The sequence below is a fragment of the Mchenga conophoros genome, linkage group LG19, assembly GCF_057382185.1.
Source record: "Mchenga conophoros isolate Kocher_MC1m ecotype Shallow Benthic linkage group LG19, M_conophoros_male_GT1.1, whole genome shotgun sequence".
NCBI lineage: Eukaryota > Metazoa > Chordata > Actinopteri > Cichliformes > Cichlidae > Mchenga > Mchenga conophoros.
This window is the reverse complement of record NC_140544.1, coordinates 23,209,026-23,233,319: the sequence shown is the minus strand read 5'-3', so window position 1 is coordinate 23,233,319 and position 24,294 is coordinate 23,209,026. Positions and strand designations below refer to the sequence as shown.

General features: G+C 41.2%; 3 protein-coding genes across 4 annotated transcripts; 1 reads left to right on the top strand and 2 right to left on the bottom strand.

The window, feature by feature from the left end:
• Positions 1-10: 10 nt before the first annotated feature.
• acvr1l (activin A receptor, type 1 like) lies at positions 11-9,847 on the top strand. 2 transcript variants are annotated; one of them, XM_085256365.1, is made up of 10 exons: positions 11-166; positions 834-917; positions 1,594-1,848; positions 1,959-2,170; positions 4,203-4,302; positions 5,092-5,238; positions 5,783-6,058; positions 6,280-6,477; positions 6,708-6,838; positions 7,945-9,847. In XM_085256365.1, exons 2-10 carry the CDS (start codon positions 845-847, stop codon positions 8,074-8,076), a joined length of 1,524 nt encoding a protein of 507 aa, XP_085112491.1. In that variant the 5' UTR covers positions 11-166; positions 834-844; the 3' UTR covers positions 8,077-9,847. The 2 variants fall into 2 exon arrangements, with proteins under 2 accessions (XP_085112491.1, XP_085112492.1); XM_085256366.1 differs by having other exon boundaries at positions 11-170.
• Positions 9,848-9,888: 41 nt separating this feature from the next.
• Positions 9,889-13,169, bottom strand: d2hgdh (D-2-hydroxyglutarate dehydrogenase). Its single transcript, XM_085256364.1, has 10 exons — positions 13,033-13,169; positions 12,159-12,525; positions 12,014-12,071; positions 11,798-11,937; positions 11,473-11,666; positions 11,229-11,397; positions 10,956-11,099; positions 10,651-10,793; positions 10,335-10,500; positions 9,889-10,244 (listed from the first exon to the last, which is right to left on the bottom strand). The coding sequence occupies exons 2-10, from the start codon at positions 12,496-12,498 to the stop codon at positions 9,979-9,981; spliced, it is 1,620 nt and encodes a 539-aa protein (XP_085112490.1). The 5' UTR covers positions 12,499-12,525; positions 13,033-13,169; the 3' UTR covers positions 9,889-9,978.
• Positions 13,170-13,699: 530 nt separating this feature from the next.
• On the bottom strand, positions 13,700-23,528 carry LOC146552297 (RNA polymerase II elongation factor ELL-like). The gene is made up of 12 exons (XM_085257624.1): positions 23,243-23,528; positions 20,875-20,919; positions 20,637-20,758; positions 20,004-20,164; positions 18,866-19,158; positions 18,500-18,624; positions 16,673-17,147; positions 16,498-16,585; positions 16,344-16,410; positions 16,056-16,227; positions 14,878-14,922; positions 13,700-14,796 (listed from the first exon to the last, which is right to left on the bottom strand). Exons 1-12 carry the CDS (start codon positions 23,375-23,377, stop codon positions 14,668-14,670), a joined length of 1,857 nt encoding a protein of 618 aa, XP_085113750.1. The 5' UTR covers positions 23,378-23,528; the 3' UTR covers positions 13,700-14,667.
• Positions 23,529-24,294: the final 766 nt, after the last annotated feature.

Sequence of the window (24,294 nt, the reverse complement as noted above, 5' to 3'; positions counted from 1 at the left end):
GTGACGTCAAGTGTAGCTGGAAGCGAAAACAGCCAGTGGGCTGGGCAGTGGTCCCTTCTTTTAGTGGTTTTACATCGAAAATCACGCCGATACGATTATTTAATACTCGTGTACGAATGTGCAGGCTTAACAGCATGAGTTAGAAACTGCGCTGCGTGTGCGCCAGGTAGGTGGGTGTTGTTTTAATGCTCTGTTTTGGCTGTCCTCGTTCGGCTGTCAGTCTGCGCTTTGTGCTGTGTGGCTAGCTTAATTTAGCTTAGCTTAGCTTAGTTTACAGGGCAGCAGCACCAGGCATCCTGGCGCCTCCGGGGCGCCTGTGAGCGGCCAATGAGGTCGCCTGTTAATGGCCACAGCAAACAACTAGGTCCCCTATCTTTTTTTTCCTTTTAAAGAAGGATTTGCTGATAGCTTTGGTTGTTTCTGAATGTTAGGTCAAAACCAGAGGCTGACTTTAGTGTATGTTTGTGCATGCTAGCCTGCGGAGGAACAGTTATAGTACATCAAGTCTTACATATAAAGCAATTAGTCTATTAGTCAACCACTTAAGAACAAACCACACGATTATATTATGTTCAGGTGAAGACATTTATACATTTGGAAGTAATTCATGGTGACTGTCTTTTTAAAAAGGCTTCTGTTTAATCCATTGCACTAATGTATACTAAGTAATGGTTTCTAAGACAAACTGAACTCATTCAGCCTTTATAATTTGTTGTTTCATTTCTGTATGGAGCCTTATGAGGCTCGTCAGATAACATAAAGAGGCTAAATGTAATTATGAGTGTACTCCTCTGAACTCTCTGGCTCATCTTGCATCTTCTCCCCACTCTTAGTGCACTGAAACATGGGTCGTTGCAGTGTCCATGTCCTGCTGCTGCTCTCGCTGCAGACTCTGTCGATATCAGCTGAGGGTCCAGGTATTGTACTCATGTGCTTTTTCATTTATTGTTTGTGAGACTGCTTCTCGCTGCTTTGTGCTCAAGCCTGAATATTAAATTGCTGGAGATTGTTTATTTGTAGTAGAAAAATAATACCCGGAACAGGTATGGTCTTTAATTTTATGTGTGATATACGACAAAAAAAATAAATAAATAAAATTTTTACAAGTGATGTACTCTGGATTTGGAAAAAAAAAAAGAAATTAAGATGTAAGCTGATGTGTGGGTGGAGCTAACTGTCACAGACTGATAGCAGACTCACTCTCTTAAGGCAACATTTACTTAAGTGGCAATGTTGTACTCATTTTGTAGCGAGAAAATAAGTGACGTCAGATCATTTTTATCTTATTGAATAAAACGGATATGACAAAGTTTAAATTTGATGACATCATTTGCAGTTAAAAACATTTGAGAAGTTGCAATATATATCACTGTAACACTCTGCAACCCAATAATTAAAAACCCAATAATATATTGTGGGTTTAAAGTAATGTGAAAATATTGTATCACGGGGTGTCTGGTGATGCCCACCTACCTTCTATCTCGAACACACTGAGAGTCCATTACCTATCTTTTATTATGTCTTTTGCTTTATTAGAACCTGTTACCTTTAATTCAAAGTTAATATTGTGAACTTGCATCCTGTTATTTACAGATGGACAGCTGCAGTGTGCATGTGAGGGTCCTAAATGCCTCCACCCCACCCGGTGCCAAGGTACCCAGTGCTTCTCTTCAGTCAAAGTTAGTAAGAGTGGAGTTTTTTTTGAGCGTGGCTGTTTGGACGACGCGGACCAAATCCTTCTCCAGTGCTTCACAGCTACGTCCTACCACCAGGCTATTCAATGCTGCTCCCAGGACAGGTGCAACAGCAATACCACCAGGGAATATCTGATGTCTCTGCTACCATCAGGTGCTTTATGTCTACAAGGAAATTGGACTGTCCTGTAGCTCTTTTCCTTACTATAAATGTTTTTCCCCAATTTCAAACTATACATATCTCTTTTTTACATTTACCCACAGCCCCAGAAGGTGAGCCAGTTCGATATCGTGTGGAGACATTAGCTCTCTTCGTACTTGGCCCAGTGGTCGTTCTGGCTCTGCTGTCTGTAGTATCTGTGCTGGCTTGCAGAAGGCTCCATCATGGACGTCTGCAGAGACTGCAGGAGTTTGACGCTGAGCAGGGAGCCATAGACGGTCTCATCACTTCCAATGTCGGAGACAGCACTTTAGCGGTAAGAGTAACAGAGATAACCATGAAAAGGGATTTGGCCAAAGCAAGAAGAAGGCCCATCTCACGCTTTGTGTTCTCTTCCAGCCTCTGAGTATTGGGATATTTTTCACCTTGAATTAACAGTTATTGTCAGAAGTGTACATACCCCTATGGGTATTAACTTTATGGTAATCTTGGCTTTTAATGATTCCTTGGAACTGTTCTTTCTCCAGGGTGGAATAATTGTACAACATAGACATTTAATGACTTTAAAGAACAAGAACTAGGTGCACAAGTCTGAACTTATTTTGGGAGTTTCTCTAAACTACACAGTCAAAAGTAAAAAAGTGTAGTAAAAGTGAGCCTTTCAAACCTAAAAACACTGTGACAACTGCCCAGCGTGGAGCTGTCTTGTTGCCTATAGTATTGGTACATTGCACAAAGTGGATGGAATAATGGAGGACAATGACTACCTGCCAACTGTGCCAGTTCTGCAGAAAAAGTGGTGAGATATATTGCCAGAAACATGTAAATGACTACCAAAAGGTTCTGGTCTAGATGTAACTTGGGGCTTAAATCTGGGGCTCTCCATCATTTGACCCTAGAACTGAAGAAGCTTCTCGGATGAGAGGTGAAACATCTTCAAGCAACTTAAAAAAGTCCAGACCCTTTTCTTTCCAAGCTCCTTAGGCTACTAGGGCTGCCACAAACGATTATTTTGATAGTCGACTAGTCACCGATTATTTTTGCGATTAGTCGACTAATCAGATCATCATCCATTGGACGTAAAACTACAGCTTATTGCACCAGCAGCATCTGCTCTTATATAACTATCATTAGCTTACAGCTTTAAGTGTTTAAGGTCTGTGCTAACTAAAAATAAAGACAAGATGATAGTTTATTAAATTGTAATGAAATTTGCAGATTGTTTCGGTGAAGTTTAATAAACTCCTTGCTATCTAAAATATAACAGGACACTGGAGTATATTCTGGAGCATCTCACACTTCTGATAATCAGTTGTCTGCTTGACGTTTATTCAGCTGTGTAAAAACTATAACTTTAATCTCAGACAAACTGATTTACTCAGGAACAAATAAAATACAAAAAAAAAAAGCCAAACAATAACATTTTAAGTTATCTAAGTGACTCATATATATTTAACCTGAGTAGCGAAAGACGGCGGTGGGTTTGAAAACGATTTGCGGGGAGTCCGGTGTTCTCACGGCGTTAGTGAGCCTAGCCCCCGGCTCGCTAACGAGCTAGTGGGTAACAGATGTCTCCGAAAACGTCGGAGCGCTTTTGAAAATATGTGGTGTCCTGATAAACTGAGCAGATATTTGAGGTTTACACAGCTACATTCTCGCCTGAAAATATGTTAAACGTTTATTTTGTGACCCAGAAAGAATAATAAGAGTAACATTAAAACTAACTAGCTGCCGCCATTGTTGGAAACTGCGCTGGGCCGCGCTATGAATTCTGGGACACAGCTGCTCCTTCTTCTTCTTCTTCTTCGGGGTTTAGCGGTAGCTGACATCCTTGTACATGCAATGCTGCCATCTTCTGTTTCAGTCCGTTATTACACTCTTAAATCCTGCCACTTATTCCTGCGTCTTTTGTGATCTTACAAAGCTTCAAACGACGCGTCGACTATTAAATCAGTCGTCGACGATTTTGATAGTCGACGTAATCGTGACTAGTCGACAAATCGTGGCAGCCCTATAGGCTACGATGACCTGGATGGATGAGAACCTTCACAGATATACTTTTCACCCCATGCAGATTTTAGAAAATCCAATTAAATTGAAACTTGTGAACCCAATTCTTGAAGAAGTCATTAAAAGTCCAAAATTGCCATAAAGTTCATGATTTACATACACTGATGAGTGTATGTAAACTTCTGATCACAACTGTAGCTTTCAGCAAGCATATTAAGCATACACCTGTATATGACTCTACATGCTAGTTACATATGACATGTAAAGATTTATGTTCTTTTTAAAAAAAAAAAAAAATCTTTGCAAACAAAGCTAAAATCAAATCTGTCTATCTGCAGGACCTGTTGGATCACTCATGTACGTCCGGCAGTGGTTCAGGTCTTCCCTTCCTTGTTCAAAGAACTGTGGCCCGACAGATTAGTCTGATGGAGTGCGTAGGTAGGTATAACACGTAACATTTCAGATTCATATCTGTTTGACTGGCAGATCTGATAGAGTTCTACTGAAAAGCAAATTGTTCAGATGACATGAAAAAAATCCAAAGTCATGACACATAAGTTATTCATCACGAAAATAACAAATTCTTATCATTAATCAGGAGGAAAGGGATATATTCACACATTAGTTAGTTTCCCAGAAGCGAGCATGCTTATAATTAACGCCACAGGCGATCCTGACTACAGTCATGACTGTACATATCCGTGGAATCTGAGTGATGTCAAAGAGACGGGAGGTCAAATCATCTGTGACTTACTTCAAGAAACTGTCAAAACATTTTATCAGTTCCTTTTTTATTTGTGTGAGTTGTTGACCATGTTCAAAACTGTCACCTGTCAGAAGTTAAAGATAAAGATAATGTCACTGTAAAAAGCACTATAAAATCTGACAGATTTTGATGTAGCTTTCAAATAAAAGTATGTAGGTTACTTGTCTTGGGGTCCTTTTTATATACCACATTATCATGAACTACAGCATGTAAGAGTTTGGTTTTCAAGTTTGTGGCTTTGTGCACAGTTGAGCTTTTGATGTGGAAACATCAAATCTGGGCCAAAAGAATCTCACTGCTGTAGCAATGGAATAGAGTGAAAATTCACCCCTCAAATTTTAAAAAGTAGACAGTGATTGTCTTTTTAAAATGCATGCATCTGTATTTTTTTCTTTTCTGACTTGCTGTTTGTTGTCTCCTCTTGTGTTGTCTTTATTATACATATATATTTTTTCCGCCAGGCAAAGGACGATATGGAGAGGTGTGGCGAGGACAGTGGCAGGGCGAGAATGTGGCCGTGAAAATCTTTTCCTCGAGAGATGAGAAGTCTTGGTTCAGAGAGACAGAGATCTACAATACAGTGCTGCTGAGGCATGAAAACATACTGGGTGAGTCTGTTACGCTTAATGTTTTGGTCTTGCTGACTGTCCCCAAATTTGGTTAGGCTAACATGTGTGTTTCCTTGCATAGTAATGGCAGCTCCTAATTTTAACCTCAGCTTTCCTGAACTGGACAATCTCTCAGTTTATTTTAAAGCACTAAGTCACGGAAATCATGATGTCAGCGGGACGGCTCAGGTTAGAGCTACTGGGATAGTGGATATATTAAACAAAGGGATCTTGAATATGGAGCTGCCAGGCTTGAGGAAAAGTGTAAAACCACGAAGATTCATTAATGCAGAAGAAGAGGACATGCAGAGGGTTGGTATGACAGAAAAGGATCCTAGGGACAGAGTGAGATGGAGGTAGAGGAGTCGCTGTGGTGACCCCCTAAAGGGACCAGGAAGTACAAGATGATCTGTGAAAGATAATACAAAAGGATTCAGCAAAATGCAACAGTAATAAGTGTGATGGATGCCAGAGGAACTTGACTTACGTCTGAATCAATAATACACAATTTCATGATATTACCTTTCACCTTTCTGTCCCTCAGGGTTCATGGCATCCGATATGACTTCTCGAAACTCCAGCACTCAACTGTGGCTCATCACCCATTACCATGAAAATGGTTCGCTTTATGACTACTTGCAGCGAGTCGCAGTGGAGACATCAGAAGGTCTGGCAATGGCTGCATCGATAGCGTGCGGCCTGGTGCACCTGCACACGGAGATCTTTGGCACAGAGGGGAAACCGGCCATCGCACACCGGGACCTGAAGAGTAAAAATATATTGGTGACCAAGGAGCTGCGGTGCTGCATCGCAGACCTTGGTCAGTCACTTTTCTGCTTTTTGTCTCCTCCGAACTGTTGGGATTTTCACCTATTTCAGGGATTCAGATAAACTGTAGGCATGTGATTCACCAGTGCTACCTGCTCAAAAGAGTAAACATAAATTAATTAGATACTAAAAGTACTAAAAAATCATACGCTCATTTCAGGAGACATCAATTTCAGGTCCTGTTATAACACTGTGTGTAACTGCATGCTACAGGGCTGGCCGTGACCCACTCCCAGGCAGACAATCTGCTGGATGTGGGCAACAATCCAAAGGTTGGCACCAAGCGCTACATGGCACCTGAAGTGTTGGAAGAAACCATTCAGACAGACTGCTTCGATGCTTACAAGCGAGTGGACATATGGGCCTTTGGACTGGTGCTGTGGGAGATAGCGAGACGCACGTACAGCAATGGTGAGTGTCATGCACATAGTGCACTGCTGTGGACGTTACAGAGAGTGGTACGCTAATGTGATCACGATGCACTCCTTCATACATAAAATTCCTGCTGCTTGTAATACAGTCAAATACTATGATGCAGTGCGGTGATCTGTGCCAGGCCCTCTGGTTGTCTCTTCATTCCTTGTTGTTTAACTTGTCCTTAAATTTTCACTAATTTTTCTCATTCAAATTCCACTTTCCAGGCATTGTTGAGGAGTACAAACCTCCGTTTTACGATCAGGTGCCAAACGATCCCAGCTTTGAGGATATGAGGAAAGTGGTGTGTGTGGAACAGCAGAGGCCTTTCATTCCTAATCGATGGTTCTCTGATCCTGTGAGTAAGAATCTTTTTGTGTGTCTGTCTGCAATATTTTGTCTGTGTGTCAACATATTTGTCAATAGGATGAAGGCGTTCAAAAAGTCAGATTTTGGCCATGTGGTAATTATATAGGCCTTCTGCGATGTTTATGACAAATACTGACATGAGACACTTTATTTGCAGTAACATCTACACTTACTGTCCATTTATATCGAATTAGACCCCTTTGAACAGAATTCCCTGAGATCTTTGAAGCACAGATTAATGGCCCAGAGATTTTGGTCCATGTTGAAATGATAGCGCCACACACCATATGTGCTCAGTTGGATTGAGATCTGGTGTCTGTGGAGGCCATTTGAGTTCAGTGAAACGAGTAGAACTGCAGAAATTGAGACTCGTCAGATGAGGCAACCTTTTTCGAGTCTTGATGGTGCGGTCTTCTGCTGTTGTAGCCCATCTGCTGCAAATGTTGATGTGTTCTGACGTGCTCTTCTATATACCTTGGTTTTAACAGCCGGTTATTTGAGTGACTGTTGATATTTGATCTTTTTATGTCATTTTCTTTAAACCATAGAGATGGCTATGCAAGTTGTTGTTACCAGTGCATTTGGTACCAGTAATCATGTTCAGAGTCTCCTAAGTCACCTTTCTTCTAATGCTGATGCTCAGTTTGACCTTCAACATGAAATCTTGAACATGTCTGGATGCACTCAGCTCCTGCCACATGAGTGGCAGATTAGATTGGCAGGTTGCATTAACAAGCAGTTGTACAAAATATCTGACATTTTGTCTACTCTCAGCTTTACTAGACAGACAATTATACTTTGCTTATACTAAATTTCTTCAGTCTTCATTATGTATTATGGGTCTAATAGTTAACTAGAGGCATACAGCTGTGAAACAGTCCATCAAGTATATTGTTGTTTTTTCTGCAATTGCTTAATAGCACCTGTATATGATGACGAACCAACTACTCTTGCTCTTATTTTATCCATGACTCATGAGTGCCTACATATGTGATCATTATCTGGTGATGGGCCAACATCTGAAAGTGCTTGCAGTCACATTGATTCTTTTCAGAATGGATTCATCACTGTTTTTATTCATTCTTTCTCCCTCAGACTCTCTCTGCTCTGGTGAAACTAATGAAGGAATGTTGGTACCAGAACCCCTCTGCCAGGCTTACAGCACTGCGCATCAAGAAGACCCTAGACAAGATTCACAGCTCTCTGGAAAAGGGCAAGGAGTCGTGAGGGTGCCATGTTTCAGAGGCAGCTGCCTGGTGTCAGGGATTGGCTTCAACAAGACTCCCAGTGTTTTGTTAAAAAGAGAGAGGGAGATTAGGCAGATGGAAAGAGGACTAGAGGAAAGAGGTGTTCCAAGAGTCATTCAGCCTCATCCTTCTCTCACTTTCTCTGTGGATGCCTTCCACCAACATGTTTGACTTGAAGCCCACACAGACATTTGGACCTGTCGTTTCTGAATAAGCCAGCCTTTGATATGAGGCAAACCAATTGCCAGTGTGTTTCCACCAACTTGAACTATGGACTGTTACTGAGTGTGACTGGCTGGTATATTATAGGAACCCCATCCCAATGCTTTAATGCCCATGCGGGACTACACTGGGTTTTGCCTTCCAGTACAAACACTACAAGACTGAGTGTCTACTCAAATTTCTGATCTCCAGCCTTTTGGCATTCTGCTCAGAGACAATCAGAAATCTATTACCCATTTATTACTATCAGCCATCACCACAGAAACACAATGTTCACTTATAAAAGGAAAAAAGAGCCAATCGAATCAAAATTGTTTTTAAACCTTTTTCTTAAAGAAAAAAAAAACACTAGTATGTTATTTATGTATTGAATCACCATTGCTACCACACTACTGAAGATACAGATTAATGTGCGATGGGTGTGTGAAACTGACTGCATACATATATAGGCATTTACTCTACTGGACTTCCTCTACACGTCATCATTATTTGGACAGGAAATGATATTTTGAGAAATAGTGGACAAGGGTAGGGAAGAAGATCAAAACACTACAAACATGTTTATTCTGATGGTTTGTGGACTAGAGAAGCAGCAAGTACCTGCCAATAGGAATTAGTGTGTAACTTGTGATAGGAATAGGAAATGACCTGATCCTCTGTGTGGCATACTTTATAAACTCACTGTGGCTGATTCTGAAAAAGTCTTCTGCTCAGGCAAGGAGGAATCACAAAATGTTTATTTGTGTTCTAATGTGCATTTTATTTTAAGAGACTGGAGGTGAAATCTAGTTGTGTACAAGTTGCCTGAATAATGGAAAAACAAACTGTCTTCATTTGGAAATGTTTATTGAAGACTTTAAATTTAAAGTTGCAGGTGTATGAAGGATTTTGTTTTCAAATGCTGGCTTTGTTTTTTTGGGGGGGAAAAGTTGTTTTGCCTTTTTATATGTAAACATTTACTGCACTCTTGCCTAATGAATGGGCAGTATGTGCTCTGATTTCTACAAACAAAATTGGAAAGCTTTAATCTGCTACTGCATGATTATACATTCAGTACATGTACACAGTCAGCTGCTGACACCTACTATGGCTACATCCAAATCCAGAACATCTGGCTGGCCACCAATTACAAGCTGTGGCATTCACTGCATAAATGTATCAAACATCAGTTTATCCAGACAACATTTTACCTACACTGTTATACCCATACTGTTATACCCACCTGCCCTCTAGTGGCACTCAAACACCATATGAAGGACAGTCATTGTTCATTTGTTTCCTCTGAGAAAGTGGAATTTTTTTCTTTTCAAGCTCTAAAACCTGCTGAATATTCTATAGAATATGGAGTGCATCAGACTAAGGCTACTCTATCAGTGCAACTAACAAGGGTAGTTAAAATATTTAAACTGGAACTTCACTTCCGCAGCTTGCTAAAGAAGATATCTGTCTGAAAGTAATGCTTTGTATAAAATGAAACTACTTTGTCTTTTCTTTTTTGCAAGACTGGGTTTTGTGGCTTGTGTGACAAATAGTGTTTCTTGAGTGAACTGTCAGCTCTGCACCAAATGTGTGAAAAGCACCTTAACTGCACACACACGCCATATAGGGTTGAGGTTGTACCGGTAACTAAAGTTTAACTCGAGCATGACCTCTGCGTACATCACTGCTTCAGGTTGTCTGGTAAAGTCTTGTACGGGTTGAGGATGCCTTTGGGGTCCAGCATAGCCTTGATGTTACCCATCAGTGCCACAGCCTGGCTCTGTTTACTGTAGTAAATGTAGTTCCTCTTTTTCAGGCCCAGTCCATGCTCTGCACTAATGCTCCCACGACAGCTGGCTGTCCATTCATAAACAAATGGCTCAATGGCAGCCAGGAGAGCAGGGTCTTTAGACGGAGAAGTGACGTTCAGGTGGAGGTTACCATCACCTACAGGATAAGTAAGAGAGAATTGGATGATAGCTGACAGTAGTATATGTGTATAGAGTATGTGCAGATCATTTTATCAAGTCGTCTTACCTACGTGTCCGTATCCCACCACACTTTTGGCCCGGTTTCCCAGATGCTTCCTCATGTCTGTCACCAGCTGGTAGATCCGTTCCACTGGAAGGGAGATGTCATACTTGTAGGTGAAGCCATCGTGAGTCAGTGCCTCAGTGACACGTTCACGCAGTGACCACAGAGCCTGAGAAAACGGGAGCAGAAAATGTTTTTATCATTTGGCATTATATTTACCTATGCAATTACATAAAATGATCTTGGATCAATCTTGGAATACTTAAGTTTCTTCACTGTATGCAACAGAAGCATATTTTTCCCAATCATGTCCACCGACCTTTATTTTTGCTTCCTCAGTTGCTACCGTTCCATCACTGACCAGCGATGATGTCATTGCCTCCTCAAGAAAGTTGTGGAGTTTCTGCGCATCGTGGGTCGGGTCAGATCCCGAAGTTTCAATGACGATGTAGAATGGACAGTCTGCACAGCAAACGGAAAGGGCAGGTCTGCGTGTGCTCACTCGTTTTATAGGATCGTTACAGATGTGTGTGTGTGTGTGTGTGTGTGTGTGTGTGTGTGTGTGTGTGTGTGTGTGTGTGAGAGAGAGAGAGAGAGAGAGAGAGAGAGAAAACGTGCTTATACCAGATATAGGATTGGGTAGTTTGAGATGCGTATTCAGCAGCCTCATACATTCACTGTCCAGGAACTCGAAGGCAGACAGAATTTCTCCCAGCATGCCTTTGCAGAGCTGAAATGTTTTCAGCAGCTGCTCAAAGGTCTCACAACCTAACAGCAGAGATAGACACATGAGTTTTGTTGCTAATCTCCAAGAAAAGCAACGCATTTAATGGTTTACAAAACTTTCTCTATCATCTTTTACAAAGGTATATCTGAGAAGCAAATAGAAAATCCTACCCAGGAAAACAACATTAACAGATTTGGGTTTCCGTGGACAAAGGATGGACACTGCAGTAATGACTCCTAAAGTGCCTTCTGACCCTATGAAGAGCTGTTTGAGGTCATATCCTGTATTATCTTTCCGCAGGGTGGATAAGCAGTCCAACACCTGCCCATCTGCCAATACCTGCATGTGTTACAGATTTGAAAATAAGCTTTACTTTTTTTGGGGGGGGAAGAGTATCAAAAGTCCAGCACTCACCAATTCCAGACCCAACACAGTCCCGTGTAGGGACCCATACCGCAGCAGCCGGAGACCACCTGCATTGGTTGCTACATTGCCGCCAATTTGGCAACTGCCTTTTGCCCCAAGATCCAGTGGCATTATATAGTCTCTCTCCTCGAGGTAGAAAGACAAGTTCTCCAAGACACAACCTGCCTGACAGGTCAGAACACCTGAGAGGGAAACAAAGTGATCTTTGAGAATTTTCAGCACAAGTAACCATAAATCAAAAACACATTTGTCAGGTATTTGTCAGCCTATGGCGACAAAGTTGAATTCTTTTGAATTAAACTAGTAAACTTACCAGAGATACTGTCAAAGTTAAGGATTTTGTTCATTAGAGAGGTGGAGAGAATTATCTCATCATAAACTGGCACGCTGCCACCAACTAGCCCAGTGTTTCCTCCTTGAGGGTTCACCGCCAGGTTACGACTGTTACAGTAACTATAGGAGAAAAACAAAACGTGAAAAAGTCTGATGACTAGATAAACACCTTTCTGTTGATTTGGTTACCATCTACCTTAGAATTTGTGATACTTCCTCTGTTGTCTGAGGTCTAAGCAACACTTCACTAGAACCTGCAGGACATATAACAGAAAAATGAGCCATCAACACCAGTAGATTATTATTATGAACTATATTAAGGATTCAATTGTAGCCTTCACCTCTCACAGACTTTAGCCAATCCACATTACTAGGCTCCACCAGATCAGGGTCAACAATGGTTCTGCCTGCTAGGATCTTCCTGAAAAAGGCCAGATCTTCCTCAGTTACTCTGCAGAAAGGCAACCTCTCTGGTGCTGCAGAAGGAGATACTTTAGACCCGTCTGCCCCAGCATGTAGCTTACGAGTGGAGGCCAAAATCTGCTCTGAGCTGCAGGTCAGAAAAGGACTGTGAAAGTCAACAGGTGAAAGAGTGGCTGTAGATCGTGAGAGCATGTTGTAGTCGCACAGACATCTCAGAGCTGTCCTTAGCCTTAGTGCTCTTTTCAAAAGTCCTGCCATGACTGTAGAGACAGGCGGCAACACAAGCTGCAGAAAACAGGTGGGACAACAAGAAGAGTTGGATATTTTTAAAAGCATTTTTATCTTGTAGTGGAGTTGAAAGCTTCTAGTTATTTTGTCTCTAGTCATCTGCAATGTTAGGATTGTTAGCTAGAAGTTAACTGCATTTTCTTTGCTTCAAAGACGCAGAAATAAAAAGCCAACCTTGATTAAACTCTACATTGGTGGCAATTCGTTGCATCTCTTTCTGCATCCATTCATAAACACAAACAGCAATAGGAGATGGAAGATATGAGGTATAAGAGACCTAAGATATGAACAGCTTTAGTAAGTGCACCAACTAAAGCTGTCTTTTTACATGTGTTTTGCAGCAAATACGCTTACTTCCCAGCAGCAATGCATCTTATTACCCTCTTTGCATGTTTTCTTCTTGCAAATATCACCACCTGAAGCAGCTGCAACCTCAGTTAGCTTAGCTACTTTGCTTAGCACGCTCCTTTCCGATATTTCCGAATAACGGCTTCATTTACTCACCAGAAGCGTTCATTTAGCAATGTGTGTCTTTTTTTCGCGTCATGAAAGTCACAAAGTTCAAGGGCAGTTCAGTTACATAAACATGGCACATCCCGTGTTTTTAGCTTGCTAGCAAGTGCATGAAGCTGCTTACTGAGGTTGACAGTAAGAAAAAAAGCAGAGAGGAAAACGGACCAATCAGAAGCATGTTTTCAGATTGACGCAATGGATATTAGCCTATGGGTGGGAGCCTTTCTTTATTATTAAACAGAGTGATGACTGAATAATCAAGCTGTGAATCGAGGTTTAGAGAGAAAATAATTAATTACAGACCTTTTTCATTTGATTAATTTAGAACAGGACCAAATTAATATACTTGTGAATCTAAAACTAATCTATAAAACTCTGGAGCATAACCCCCCCCCCCCCAAAAAAAAAAAAAAAAAAAACCCAGACAACTCAAGGGATGAACCACACATCTTTGTTGCAAGCTTATGGCAAAAGCACATTTGTTTCCCCCCTTTTTAGTTGATCTGAAAAGATGTCAAAGACAACATTTTACAGGCATAAAGTAGTATTTCTGCATCAAAACGATGATTACAGTGTCCTTTTCATCTTACATCATTCATTACTCTTATTTGGTATTTAGAGTAAAATTACAGTAAATAAGGAGAAGTATCACACAAAATGAGTATAAACAGATTTATTTGAATCTCAGACAAAATCTTGAGTAATGCATCATGCATTCTGTAAAGTACACAGCATGCAACTACGTCTTTTCATATTTCGATTCCTTCCCAGAAACAGTATAATAACATCCTTCCAGACAATTAAAACCTATTTTAAATTTACACTTTTACTGAAGCTCGTGCGGAACACACATTCCCTGATTACAACTTAAAGTTCACATGACATTCAACATAACAGTCTTCAGTGATCCAGGAAAATCACCTGAAGCACAGTACCAGTGGAATACTATGAATCGAGTCCAGTTGGAGCACAAGGCAAAACTCGGCAGTCACAGCCAACTGGCAAGACTTGTAATCTCACCAAACCCGAAGAACAGGACGGATTCTTCTCAGGACACATCTGCGTCCCAGCTGCCATCAGACATTAACCTTCACCTGCCATTTGTATGAGCTGTCTGGGTGGGTACAGCGTGTAGTTTATTATTTTTTCATGTTTATAGTTTAAACCTCAACACTGATGCGTTTGACAGAACATGTTAGTAAATACTCAAATTGATTAAATTCACACAAAAAACCCAAATCAATGACTAAAAGGTGTAATAGGGATGAGAATCTCCAAATGTTTTTAAGGCTTTTCACCTCATTTCCTCATGTGTTTGCATTTTGAGGAGTAAGACCCTAGCTCTAGGTTTTAGAGCAAAACTAATGTTACTCCCGTGTTGCTGCAGTAGCATCACTTTGACCACTTTCAAAGAAAATCCCTCATCTTGCCGTCCGATCACTCCAGCTCCTCACAAAACTTAGACTTAACCTCGCCAACAATCGCAGTAGATCTAATGATACTATATTTAGCCATTAAGACCACAGACCTAAGCATGATGGCACTGAGCTCAGCAGCATGAATCCCCTTTGGCTGGGGATCTTTGTCGTACTCGTGAAGTTCACTCGTCATTCCGAGTTAGGCTCTTCAGTTCAGAGCGGCATGCTCCACACGGAGCTGCTGCTGGTCGTACTCTGATATGAGCTTCTTGATGTGTGCCAGTTTGTTGTGCAAGTATTCACAGCGAGCCTTGTCTTGATTGTAGTTTGGGTTGGACTGTAGTGAGGAAAGGAAAACTTGATTATTTAAAAGCGGTGGTTTTTTAAAAAAAGTGGGGAGTTTTAAGAAAGTCATTACCTTTTTAATTTTTCGATACTCTTGAAGAATTTGATTTCTAACCGTCTGCCAGGGATAAATACAGAAATGAAGATTAATTTAAATCAAGTCTGTGAAAAGTTGCAAAATAATCCTTATGTGACTATAAGATCACAGAAAAACTATAATACATCACTGTTTGTCTTCATGGTTTTGTTTATTAGGCTTCAGGAACCATGACCTAACAATTTCACCCCCCCAAATGCTGGTACAGGGGCCCCATTGTGTGTGAACGTTTGATATAGGAAAAATATGACTGAATTTGCCACATATACACGTCACTGCTCACTTTAATAAGTACACTTGTTCATCTGCTCAGTCTAATAAGCCAAAAATAAATCCTTCACCCATAGTGGCAATTCTGTAGGTGAAAATGTCTTACTGATGTTAGAGGTTGCTACTTTGGGGATTCCCAAAGCAATGACTTTACAGGCCCAACTGCTTCGGGCCAACAAGTATAAAGAAGAGCATTGCTGAATGCACTTGCAGCCTTGAGGCACATGGATTATAGAAGCAGAAGACCTAACTTGTTGCCACTACAGGAAACTGAGGCTACAATTTGCGTAAGTTTAACAAATTTAGGCGACAGGTCATATTATGGTGTGGGGGATATTTTCTTGATACATTTTGGACGTCCTAGGAACAACTGAGCATCATTTAAACAATACAGCCTATTTGAGTATTGTTACTAACCATGTCCCTCCCTTTATGACCACAGTGTACCATCTTCTGATGGCTGCTTTCTGGAGAATAACACACTGTCACAGAGCTCAAACATTATCAAACTGGTTTCAGTTGTCACTGCACTTAATTCTGCTTCCGGTCACCAGATTTCAATCCAATGAAGCACCTTTGGGATATGGTGGAACAGCAGATTGACATCATGGATGTGCAACCGATAAATCTGCAGTAACCGTGTGATGCAATCCAACACGGACCAAAATCTCTGAAGAATGAAACTATGCCATGAAGAACCAAGGCTGTTCTTAAGACCAAAGGGGGTCCAACCTAGTACAAGTAAGGTGTACCTAATAAAGTGGACGGTATGTGTCTAATGACTAACTACAAACAGCAAAGAAAGATGAGAGGATGTTTATGCAAACTTCCTCCATTTAAAAAAAAAAAAAGAAAAGAAAAATAAAGACTTTCTGTACATCTACCTTATATTTATGTGATTCATGGTGGAGTTGCTTGAGTTGTGTGTCCAAATCCATGAACTGCTGCGTCACGCTGTCAATGCGAGCGTGTAAATCTCGATACTCATTGTACTCCTTGTTAAAGTCCTGTTTGTAACTTTGTCTCTGCTCGTGGCTACAAATCACTGTGTACTTCCTGTGAAGAGGGCGGGAAAAAAGAAGAAAAGGAAATTATTGAATAAAAGTGCATTAAGACAAGTAAACAACCCCTTTTGACCATTGCAAATACTTGTTCAAATGAATGATGCTTACAATAAATAGTCTGGTGTGTCACTGTCCACTCGAAGTGCATTAGAGTCAAAAAAAATGTCAGCCGGCTCTGAAAGAAAAACAGAAACATGTCAGCTAAGTGAAAAACTAAACAAGCAGCACATGTGCTGATGAGTCAGCAGCCATTAGGCCTCACCTGTGCAGTCCAGAGAGGCTTTGCTGTTTGGATGCTCTGAGCTGGGTCTTTTTCTTTTCTCCATCCTGTCTCTCTTCTTATCCTTCTCCTTGACAAATGAATACAAATCCAAATTAGCAATGTGTCACATCAAATGGAATAACTATTAAAAGACAAATAAGGAGCAGTTTCTCACATGGTCTCTGTGTTTGTGTTTGCGCTTCTTCTTTTTTATTGTATGTTTGGTAAGATCTGGCACCGTTAGAAGGGACGGGGGGCGATCTGAGTTATCCTGAGGGTGATCTTGTGGAATTTCGGGTTCTTTCGGGGGAGCGTGAGGTGGTTCTAACCTTTTAGCCACCTTTTCTTCCTGCTGACAGACTGCTGACAAGGAGTCAATAAGTCTCTGAGGATCAAGCGATACTCTTTGCTTGTCATCTGCTGTGATGTCCTCGTGAGCTTGTTTAGAAGGCCTCGTTTTTGACTTGTCACTGGCTGCTTTGCTGGAAAAATGGGAAATCCTGGGCTTCTTGGAGGCCAAAGGGTCAGTGTATTCCTCTGGCAGGGAATGCTTTGGACGGTGTGCTGGCGAAGAGTTGGGCGTGTCTCGCAGTGGGCTGACCTGGGCCTCAGGGACAGCGAGGAGGTTCTGTTGCGGTTGAAACAGTCGCCTGCACAGAAAACACAGGGCATCAGCTTTAATTAGCATTTCCCTGGAATCCATTCTTCTTTCTTGCATGTGCTGTACAGTGCAATGCAACAGCAGAGCCCTCCAGATAAACACATAATAATATGGTAAAAAAAATAAATGATGCAAGTGTTAAATATTTAAAAAGTCTAAATCAAAAGCACCACAATGCTATGCTTTTAGAAGCTGCCTTTATTTCACTCTGTGATCAAACATATCCCATAATTCCCCTGACTCTCCTTCTTGGTTAAATAGGCTTTACAGAGCCTGGAGGTGTCCAGTGGCTCATTGTCCTGTTATTTAAATAAATAAATGTCCCACTAAACAAACCAGATGGGATGACGTGTTGCTGCCAAATATGTTGTTTAAATTTTGCACTGAATCCTGAATAAGTCTCCAACACCATCACACCTCCTCCTCCATGCTACGTAGTGGGACCCACATATGCAAATACCATCAGTTCACCTTCTGCTTCAACCATACAGGCCTAATTCATGCAGTCTCCTCCGAACGGCTGACGGTGACACAGATCAGATAATTAAACTCTAAGATGTGGCCTCTTGCTAACTGAATTTATCCGCAGCACCAGAGCACTCGCTGTGAGAATAAGTTTCATCAGAGCCTTCGATCGCTGTGAAACTGCATTTGAAGAAAATTTCAAACTAAGACTGGTTTATGCAACCTGAGTGCTTCCTTCTGTATTATGAGTAACTACAACAGTTGAATAGGGATGTTTGCTGAATACGAACACCATCTCGGCACAATTCAACCAAGATGATATGAAGCTGGCATCAAGGATGATCATGAATGGCTTGGCACAAAAAAAGGGAACGGATTAATTTTTTTAAATGTCGATCGTTATCATCAGCCAAACTGTTACGGTAAACTTTCATTTTGGTTCAGAATTTCACAATCGTTGCATCTTCTGTCCAAATATGTCATTTCATACTCTCGAATTATCACAGCAGCTTAAAAAAAAAGAAAAAAAAACCTACATATGCAGGTCTGAACTGTTGCTGCCAGTGTAACGGTTGCTTTACATAAACATGCAAAAAGATTTTTTTGAAACTGACTCTATTTACAGAAACACAAATTTGAGAAATTACATCACTGCAGAAAAGCAACCTGTAACCCTCAAAAACACTTAGACATAATCACTGAACTCTGAAAATTTTGCCACTTTAGTGATTTACAAAGTGATGAAAATGAACTAAAATGCCAGTTATTTCCATTCCTTAAGCTTAACAAATTATAATGAAGAAACGTAGGGCCTGAGAGCTCTGCAGTAGTCATAAAGTATGAAAACAGCAGCAGGCACATCCTTATCTAAGTTACCTGACAAGGATGCGCTTGAGGAGCTGCTGGTCTCCAGAGGTGTAGCCGGGCCAGTCCTTCTGCAGCTCCTTATACAGACTGTCCTTCAGAACATATGTGCTGTCTCTACTATTAAGCTGAGCGACCTGAACACAAGCATGCACAAAAACAGGGGAGAAAAGACTTAAGACAATTGTTTTTGAGGAGTTGACTTAAGAGTTTGATTCCCAAACTGATCCATGTGTGTTCATATTCTTTACAGATTTGTCAAAGGTTGCAAAAACATAATCTTGATATTAAGGAAACCAAGAGTCACGTGCATAAAGGCAGTTTTAACACAGTCTAATGCTTGCATGTTATGTTTGTATAAAACTGGAACAGAAATACCTCCATTAGTACAGAGTTCAGCATGTTTTTGTCTCCTGCTGTCAGCCCGTCTTTCTGCAGCCTCAGGATCAACTCGGGCCTCCTGTATGGCCTTAGAGCCAGCAGGTGCATTACTCTCTCCCTGAGGGGCTTCTCTTGCAAATCACAACTGCTTCTCCTGTTTGATGCACAGGCATCTTTCTTCGGCTTGGACGCACCGACTCCCTTCTTAATGTTGCTGAGAAGAGACGAGTGTTTTGGCTTGGTGAGTCTGGCCAGAGCAGGGGCTGGGGCTCGCACTGTTACCTTCTTGCCTTCAAAGAAACAGGACATTTTTTTACATCAATGACATCAGGGGAGCACTTCCTGAGATTTCAATCATCAAAAATAACCTTGTGCTTCATTTCCTAACATGTATTGCTATTTCCAGACAGAGAAGCAAAATCAGATACTGAGGGGGAAAAGGACTTTCTTCCTGAACTTTCTCCAAAAGCAGAGATGTGGAGAAACACAAAGACAAGACCTCATTTCACCTTTCAGAAACCCACATTTAGGTTACGAAGCTGCATGCACACGCATCTCAGCGAGCAAAGCCTGCTGTCTAATTTAAGAAGTAACCACATGGTTGCACAAGCCTGTTGTAAGGAAGTTTTTTTTCTCTTTTTAAGGCTTCCTCTGAAATGACAGAATCAACAAAACCCATCTACATATATACGCGTATATTTATGTGCCCTTTCGGTGAAAGCAGTTGAGACTCAGGCTATAATATATCAGTTCATACGGAAATGGTTTGGTGGTTTGTTAAAAAAAAGCTAAATCATTGGTTTCATCATGCACATTCATGTTTGAGGAACATGTGCAGAACGCAGTTTCTGTATGTGCATAGAGACCATGTATTCTTTAAAACCACTGTATCACATATAGAAAGTTTACAGATAGCTACACAAAAGGACAAAACATGCAGGAGAAAACAAGACAGGCCGTTACTATGTCACTGGTTACTACACATGTTGCCAAGGCAACCAATGCAATATGGCTGTCTGTGCTTATAAGCACAGAACAAATTTTTCTTCAGGCCAATCTTCTCGCTTAGCTGGAGTTATCTGTTGTATAACAGAGTACGCTCTGTGGACGTGCAAGTGTTTTCTATACTTCATACCCTGGTAGCGGCTTCCGTGTTTGATGACAATGGCCCCTCGGCTGCGCGTCTCCTCCTCGGCTTGGGCCATGCTCTGACGAGCTTTATCGTACGACTCATCTGTGGCTTTGACTGTCATCTTCTTCTGAATCACCCCGAGACATGACAGCTCCTCGGCGGCACTGAGAGGAGGAGAGAAGACAGCGTGTACAGACAGCGACCTGACAGTGCTTTAACGACTCCTTGCAAAGGTTATCCGTGTCAAATAAAAGATTGTTTCTCAGGACGCAGTTGCTTTAGGTAGTGTTCAGTTAGATGCATGCTGGACTACTTGTCTGCCTCGCCAATACATGACATTTAAATCCACTTCAGTGCATTTCTATGCTTATGCAGTCAGGAACCCTGAGTTTTCTCTGGCATTTAAAGGCAGAGAAACGTTAGCAGCAGGGTAACTTTCACACAGCAGCAGGGGGCAGAGACATTTGAAAAGATTAATACTCATTGAGGCAGTCAGTTATTTCTACATCTATAATACTAAGTAAACATATAATCATTTAACCACCTCAGACAAAACAATACAGTTAAAGCCTTACAACTCTATTTTAATCTGAAAACCCTTCCTATATCGAAACTGATGCTTTTTGCTGCCTTTACCTGGTGCTGAGCTGTTTGATGCAGTCAAAGCTTCCGTGGGGATTATCACGGGCAACATTAGTTACACCAAAGGTGAAATTCCTGACTTCATCTCTATTTTCCGAACAAGGGATGGTGATTCTCTGTAATATGAATAGGGAAAGAAGAAAAAGAGCAGATTGAGATTGAAAGATTGAGATTTATCAGCTTTAAAATGTGTTAGGATCGCTTTGTGTCAGCAGTAAGACGTCCTTCTTACCCCTTCATTTCCACTAAAACAGATGGTGGGTTGGGCCGACCAGCCCTGTGGTGGGGGGGGAAAAAAAAAGAAAGAAAGAGAGAAAACATTAGATGTGTGCATCTTTAAAACCCCACAAGCATTAACATACTGACTCGTTTTCTCACAACCCTCTTTGTATGAGTGCTTCATTTGCTAACGTTGACAACGTCAAACAAATGCTTAACCTTAAACTTGTGGAGTCCAGTTATAATAGTTTCCACAAGGTTAGCAGATGCCACAAGTATAGTAAAACAAGCCCACACATATACATATAGAGCAGGGCAGTAGAGGATGTTTTGTGGTCTGCACTATTCATCTGAATGCTTCTGGTGGTTTTCTGGCTGCTAGTAGCCCATTTTCATTTTGTTTTGTGTACTGTTATTCTTCGTAATTGTGAACAGCATTTCAGAGAATTTTCCAACATCTTTTTTTCTCACAACCCCACACCAGCTTGCAAGTGAAGGTAGTATCCCTTCTTTTGCAGCGGCCCAGTAAGGGTCTGATTACAGGTCTCAAGTGCTACAGTTGGAAGATTATTTATGTATTCATTTATTTATTTATTTTTGAACAGGGTTATCGATTTAGAAAGATGTGAGCTTTCCTAATTAGCTCTTAACCTGCATAGTGCACACCAACTGTATATAAGATATAAGACAATGCTGTTGTGACATCATCCATTGGTTAGTGAGGCCCATCCCTCTCTTGCTGTCTATAAACAGCGAGGGATATGATGGAAAAACAAGGGAGATATGCCACTTTACTGTCCCTCTGGACACTTATTGAATCGTGCTGTATTGAATAAGCTGTGAAACTAGTAATTGAAACCATAAAGTTATCAGACAACCATATAATAAGGGTACAGATCAAGTGAGCAGCAGGGTCATTTTCCAATAGACTTCTAGAACTGGACTTCTTCCTGAAACTAGAAAAGTCACCTCCTGCTGGCCATTAAAATGAATGCATGTTAAGTCACTGTTAAGCTCTGTACTTGCTTCACTTTCACCACCCAGAAGCTACTTCCCCCTCCTACTTAGGAATCCGAAAGAGAAAAAGAAACCCTACACCCATTGCGTTCATATCAAGAACAAACCCAGTCCTATTAATAAACTCAGGATATTAAACAAGCATGTCAGGTATTATTTGAGTGCTCAGTTCCCATTTAAACAGATGGGTACATGCACCATTGTCTGCTCCAGGTCCTGCTGCTCCTCCATCCCCTTGCACTGGCTAAGGTCAATAAGCAGCTCCACAGATAAAAATATGATGAAACACAGTATCATCTCTCACAGGGAGCGAACTAGCCAAAGTGACACGTTTGCAGCAGGGATGGAAAGTATGTGATGACTCGATTCTGACCTTTGCATAAGTCCACCTGTTGATGAGTGCAGAGAAAGTGAGGTGGCTGCTAGTACAGAGTAAGGTGTGGAGGTGTTTTTTGGGTTTTTCTTTTTTGGTATCTGTGATCCAGCCAAGTAGGATTTGAATAGACATGCTTAAAGCTAAATAAAGAACCTAAATGCATGCTCAGAAACACTGATATATGCATATTACAGCCTGCTCCTCATCAGGTGCTTTCCCCCCTCGATCTCATCACAGCTGTATTACGCTGAAAGCGAGGACATGACATGAGCAGCGTGGTTTCCACCTTTCATCAGAAAAGCTTGTAGCTGTCATTTCTTCACTGAGGAGTTTCCTATCTGTATTAGGAGGAATTAGTGCATTGAGGAAGTGTACATGACTGTTCTCTGCTTTACACTTCCTGCAGCGTCTGATTCATTTATGATTAACTGGGTCAAATGTTTGCCTGAGTTCGTCCATCTGTCTTCTGATCTTTATGATATTCAGCAAATTAAAAAAAGAAAAATAAATCACACAAGTACTCCATGTCTTTAAATCCAATTCAGAATATCCTCCCACAACTAACCTCCCTTCCTCCCCCCTACACACACAGCCTGTCCTCCTTTTTCCTTTCTCCTCTCCTCGACCCCGGCACTGATTAGCATTCCTAGTACTTTGCCAGCAGCTTGTGAGCAGTGGGCCAGCAGCTCGTTACAAACATCAGCACACAGGGAAACGCTTCTGCGTTGTATTATGCAACATGTATTTCCATTTCATAGCTTGAAAAGGGGGGAGCTTGTAGGAGTCAACAACCGGGGAAGGTAGTGGTGAACTTCGGCCGAAATTTAAAGCACACACAAAAAACAAACCCGCGTTTAGTATCACTTCGTCTTTTCCTTTGTTAAAAAACCCAAAAATTGTTCCTTTGACAAAGTGGTACGTTAAATTTAAATGTCAGTGTACTTAACTGTAATTATTTGAAGAGAAAATACTTTAGAAAATGACCCACCTTGCCGTTTTGGAAGGTATTAATGGCTGTTGCCGCGCTGTCAGTGAGTTTTACGTGAAAAACGGAGATGTTACCGCCGCGGCTCAGTTTGCCGCTGGACAGCCCGTAACACTGGTTCTCCTTTAACGCCGACATGCCGCCGCAAATCCCGCCCTGCCAGCCTTATTCCGGACCGCACGAATCCGACATAAATAAACAAACATTGGCCAGACGGTCCGGAGAGAGAAAGAGCTGAACTGCACCGTGTGGCTGCTCCTCCGCCGCGCGCTATTCTGGAGTAGATCGCATTACGTCATGACGGCTGAAGTCAGAGCACATTTTATTGGCCCACCGACATAAATAAACCATTACGTAGGGCTTTACGTAACCACCTCTACTGTTTTTTTCTACTTCCCCTCTCACTATGCTAATTCTCTTTCTTTGGCATGATGAGGGTACTTTGCACAGTGAGTGCGAGGACACAGGTGATTTTGTTTCAGCGATTTATAAACGGCTGGATGGAGATTTATCTGAGCGAAATACTGATACAAGTATTATTAATTTACGCTGATTTTTTGGGTACTTTTTTACATGTCAAGAATAAAAGGGTGTGAGCAAGACAAACCTAATATTTTAAGCAATGATTGCTATCCATATAGAATAAACAATGTGTTTAGAAATGAGGAAGTTAGGATGTCTGGTTAGCACGTTTGTGCACAGCTATAGAGAGGAAGTAGGTTTTCTCTAACCACCTTTTCTTTTAAACTACATTACAATTTGAGTACAATTTGACTAACTGACAACTACTCTGTTGTAAAAGCGGACTACACATTAAAGTTCCAGTATATTAAAACAAATCTAACCACAACTCTCAGCTTAGATTAAACAAAAATGGGATGCAAAATGGTCACAAGCCATTATATGATATTCCTAATATATGACAACATTAAAAATATCATGTGTTTATGGCGACCATTAACAAAACGTGTGCTTTGCCTGTGTTGTGCATGTAAAAGTTAATCTTAAATCTACATCCACCTGTGGAATCAGACAGACTAAGAGATCTGTGATGT

Bases quoted from the DNA above. Each gene is read 5' to 3' on its own strand.
- acvr1l (XM_085256365.1), top strand. From the start codon at position 845: ATGGGTCGTTGCAGTGTCCATGTCCTGCTGCTGCTCTCGCTGCAGACT. The intron at 2,171-4,202 runs GTAAGAGTAACA...GTCTATCTGCAG, and splicing joins TCGGAGACAGCACTTTAGCG to GACCTGTTGGATCACTCATG. The intron at 6,059-6,279 runs GTCAGTCACTTT...TGCATGCTACAG, and splicing joins GTGCTGCATCGCAGACCTTG to GGCTGGCCGTGACCCACTCC.
- d2hgdh (XM_085256364.1), bottom strand. From the start codon at position 12,498: ATGGCAGGACTTTTGAAAAGAGCACTAAGGCTAAGGACAGCTCTGAGA. The intron at 12,072-12,158 runs GTGAAGGCTACA...TATGTCCTGCAG, and splicing joins TTGGCTAAAGTCTGTGAGAG to GTTCTAGTGAAGTGTTGCTT. The intron at 10,794-10,955 runs GTATAAGCACGT...TTTGCTGTGCAG, and splicing joins ACTACCCAATCCTATATCTG to ACTGTCCATTCTACATCGTC.
- LOC146552297 (XM_085257624.1), bottom strand. From the start codon at position 23,377: ATGTCGGCGTTAAAGGAGAACCAGTGTTACGGGCTGTCCAGCGGCAAA. The intron at 20,165-20,636 runs GTAAAGGCAGCA...TCCTCCTCTCAG, and splicing joins ATCAAACAGCTCAGCACCAG to TGCCGCCGAGGAGCTGTCAT. The intron at 14,797-14,877 runs GTAATGACTTTC...TCCTCACTACAG, and splicing joins AGTATCGAAAAATTAAAAAG to TCCAACCCAAACTACAATCA.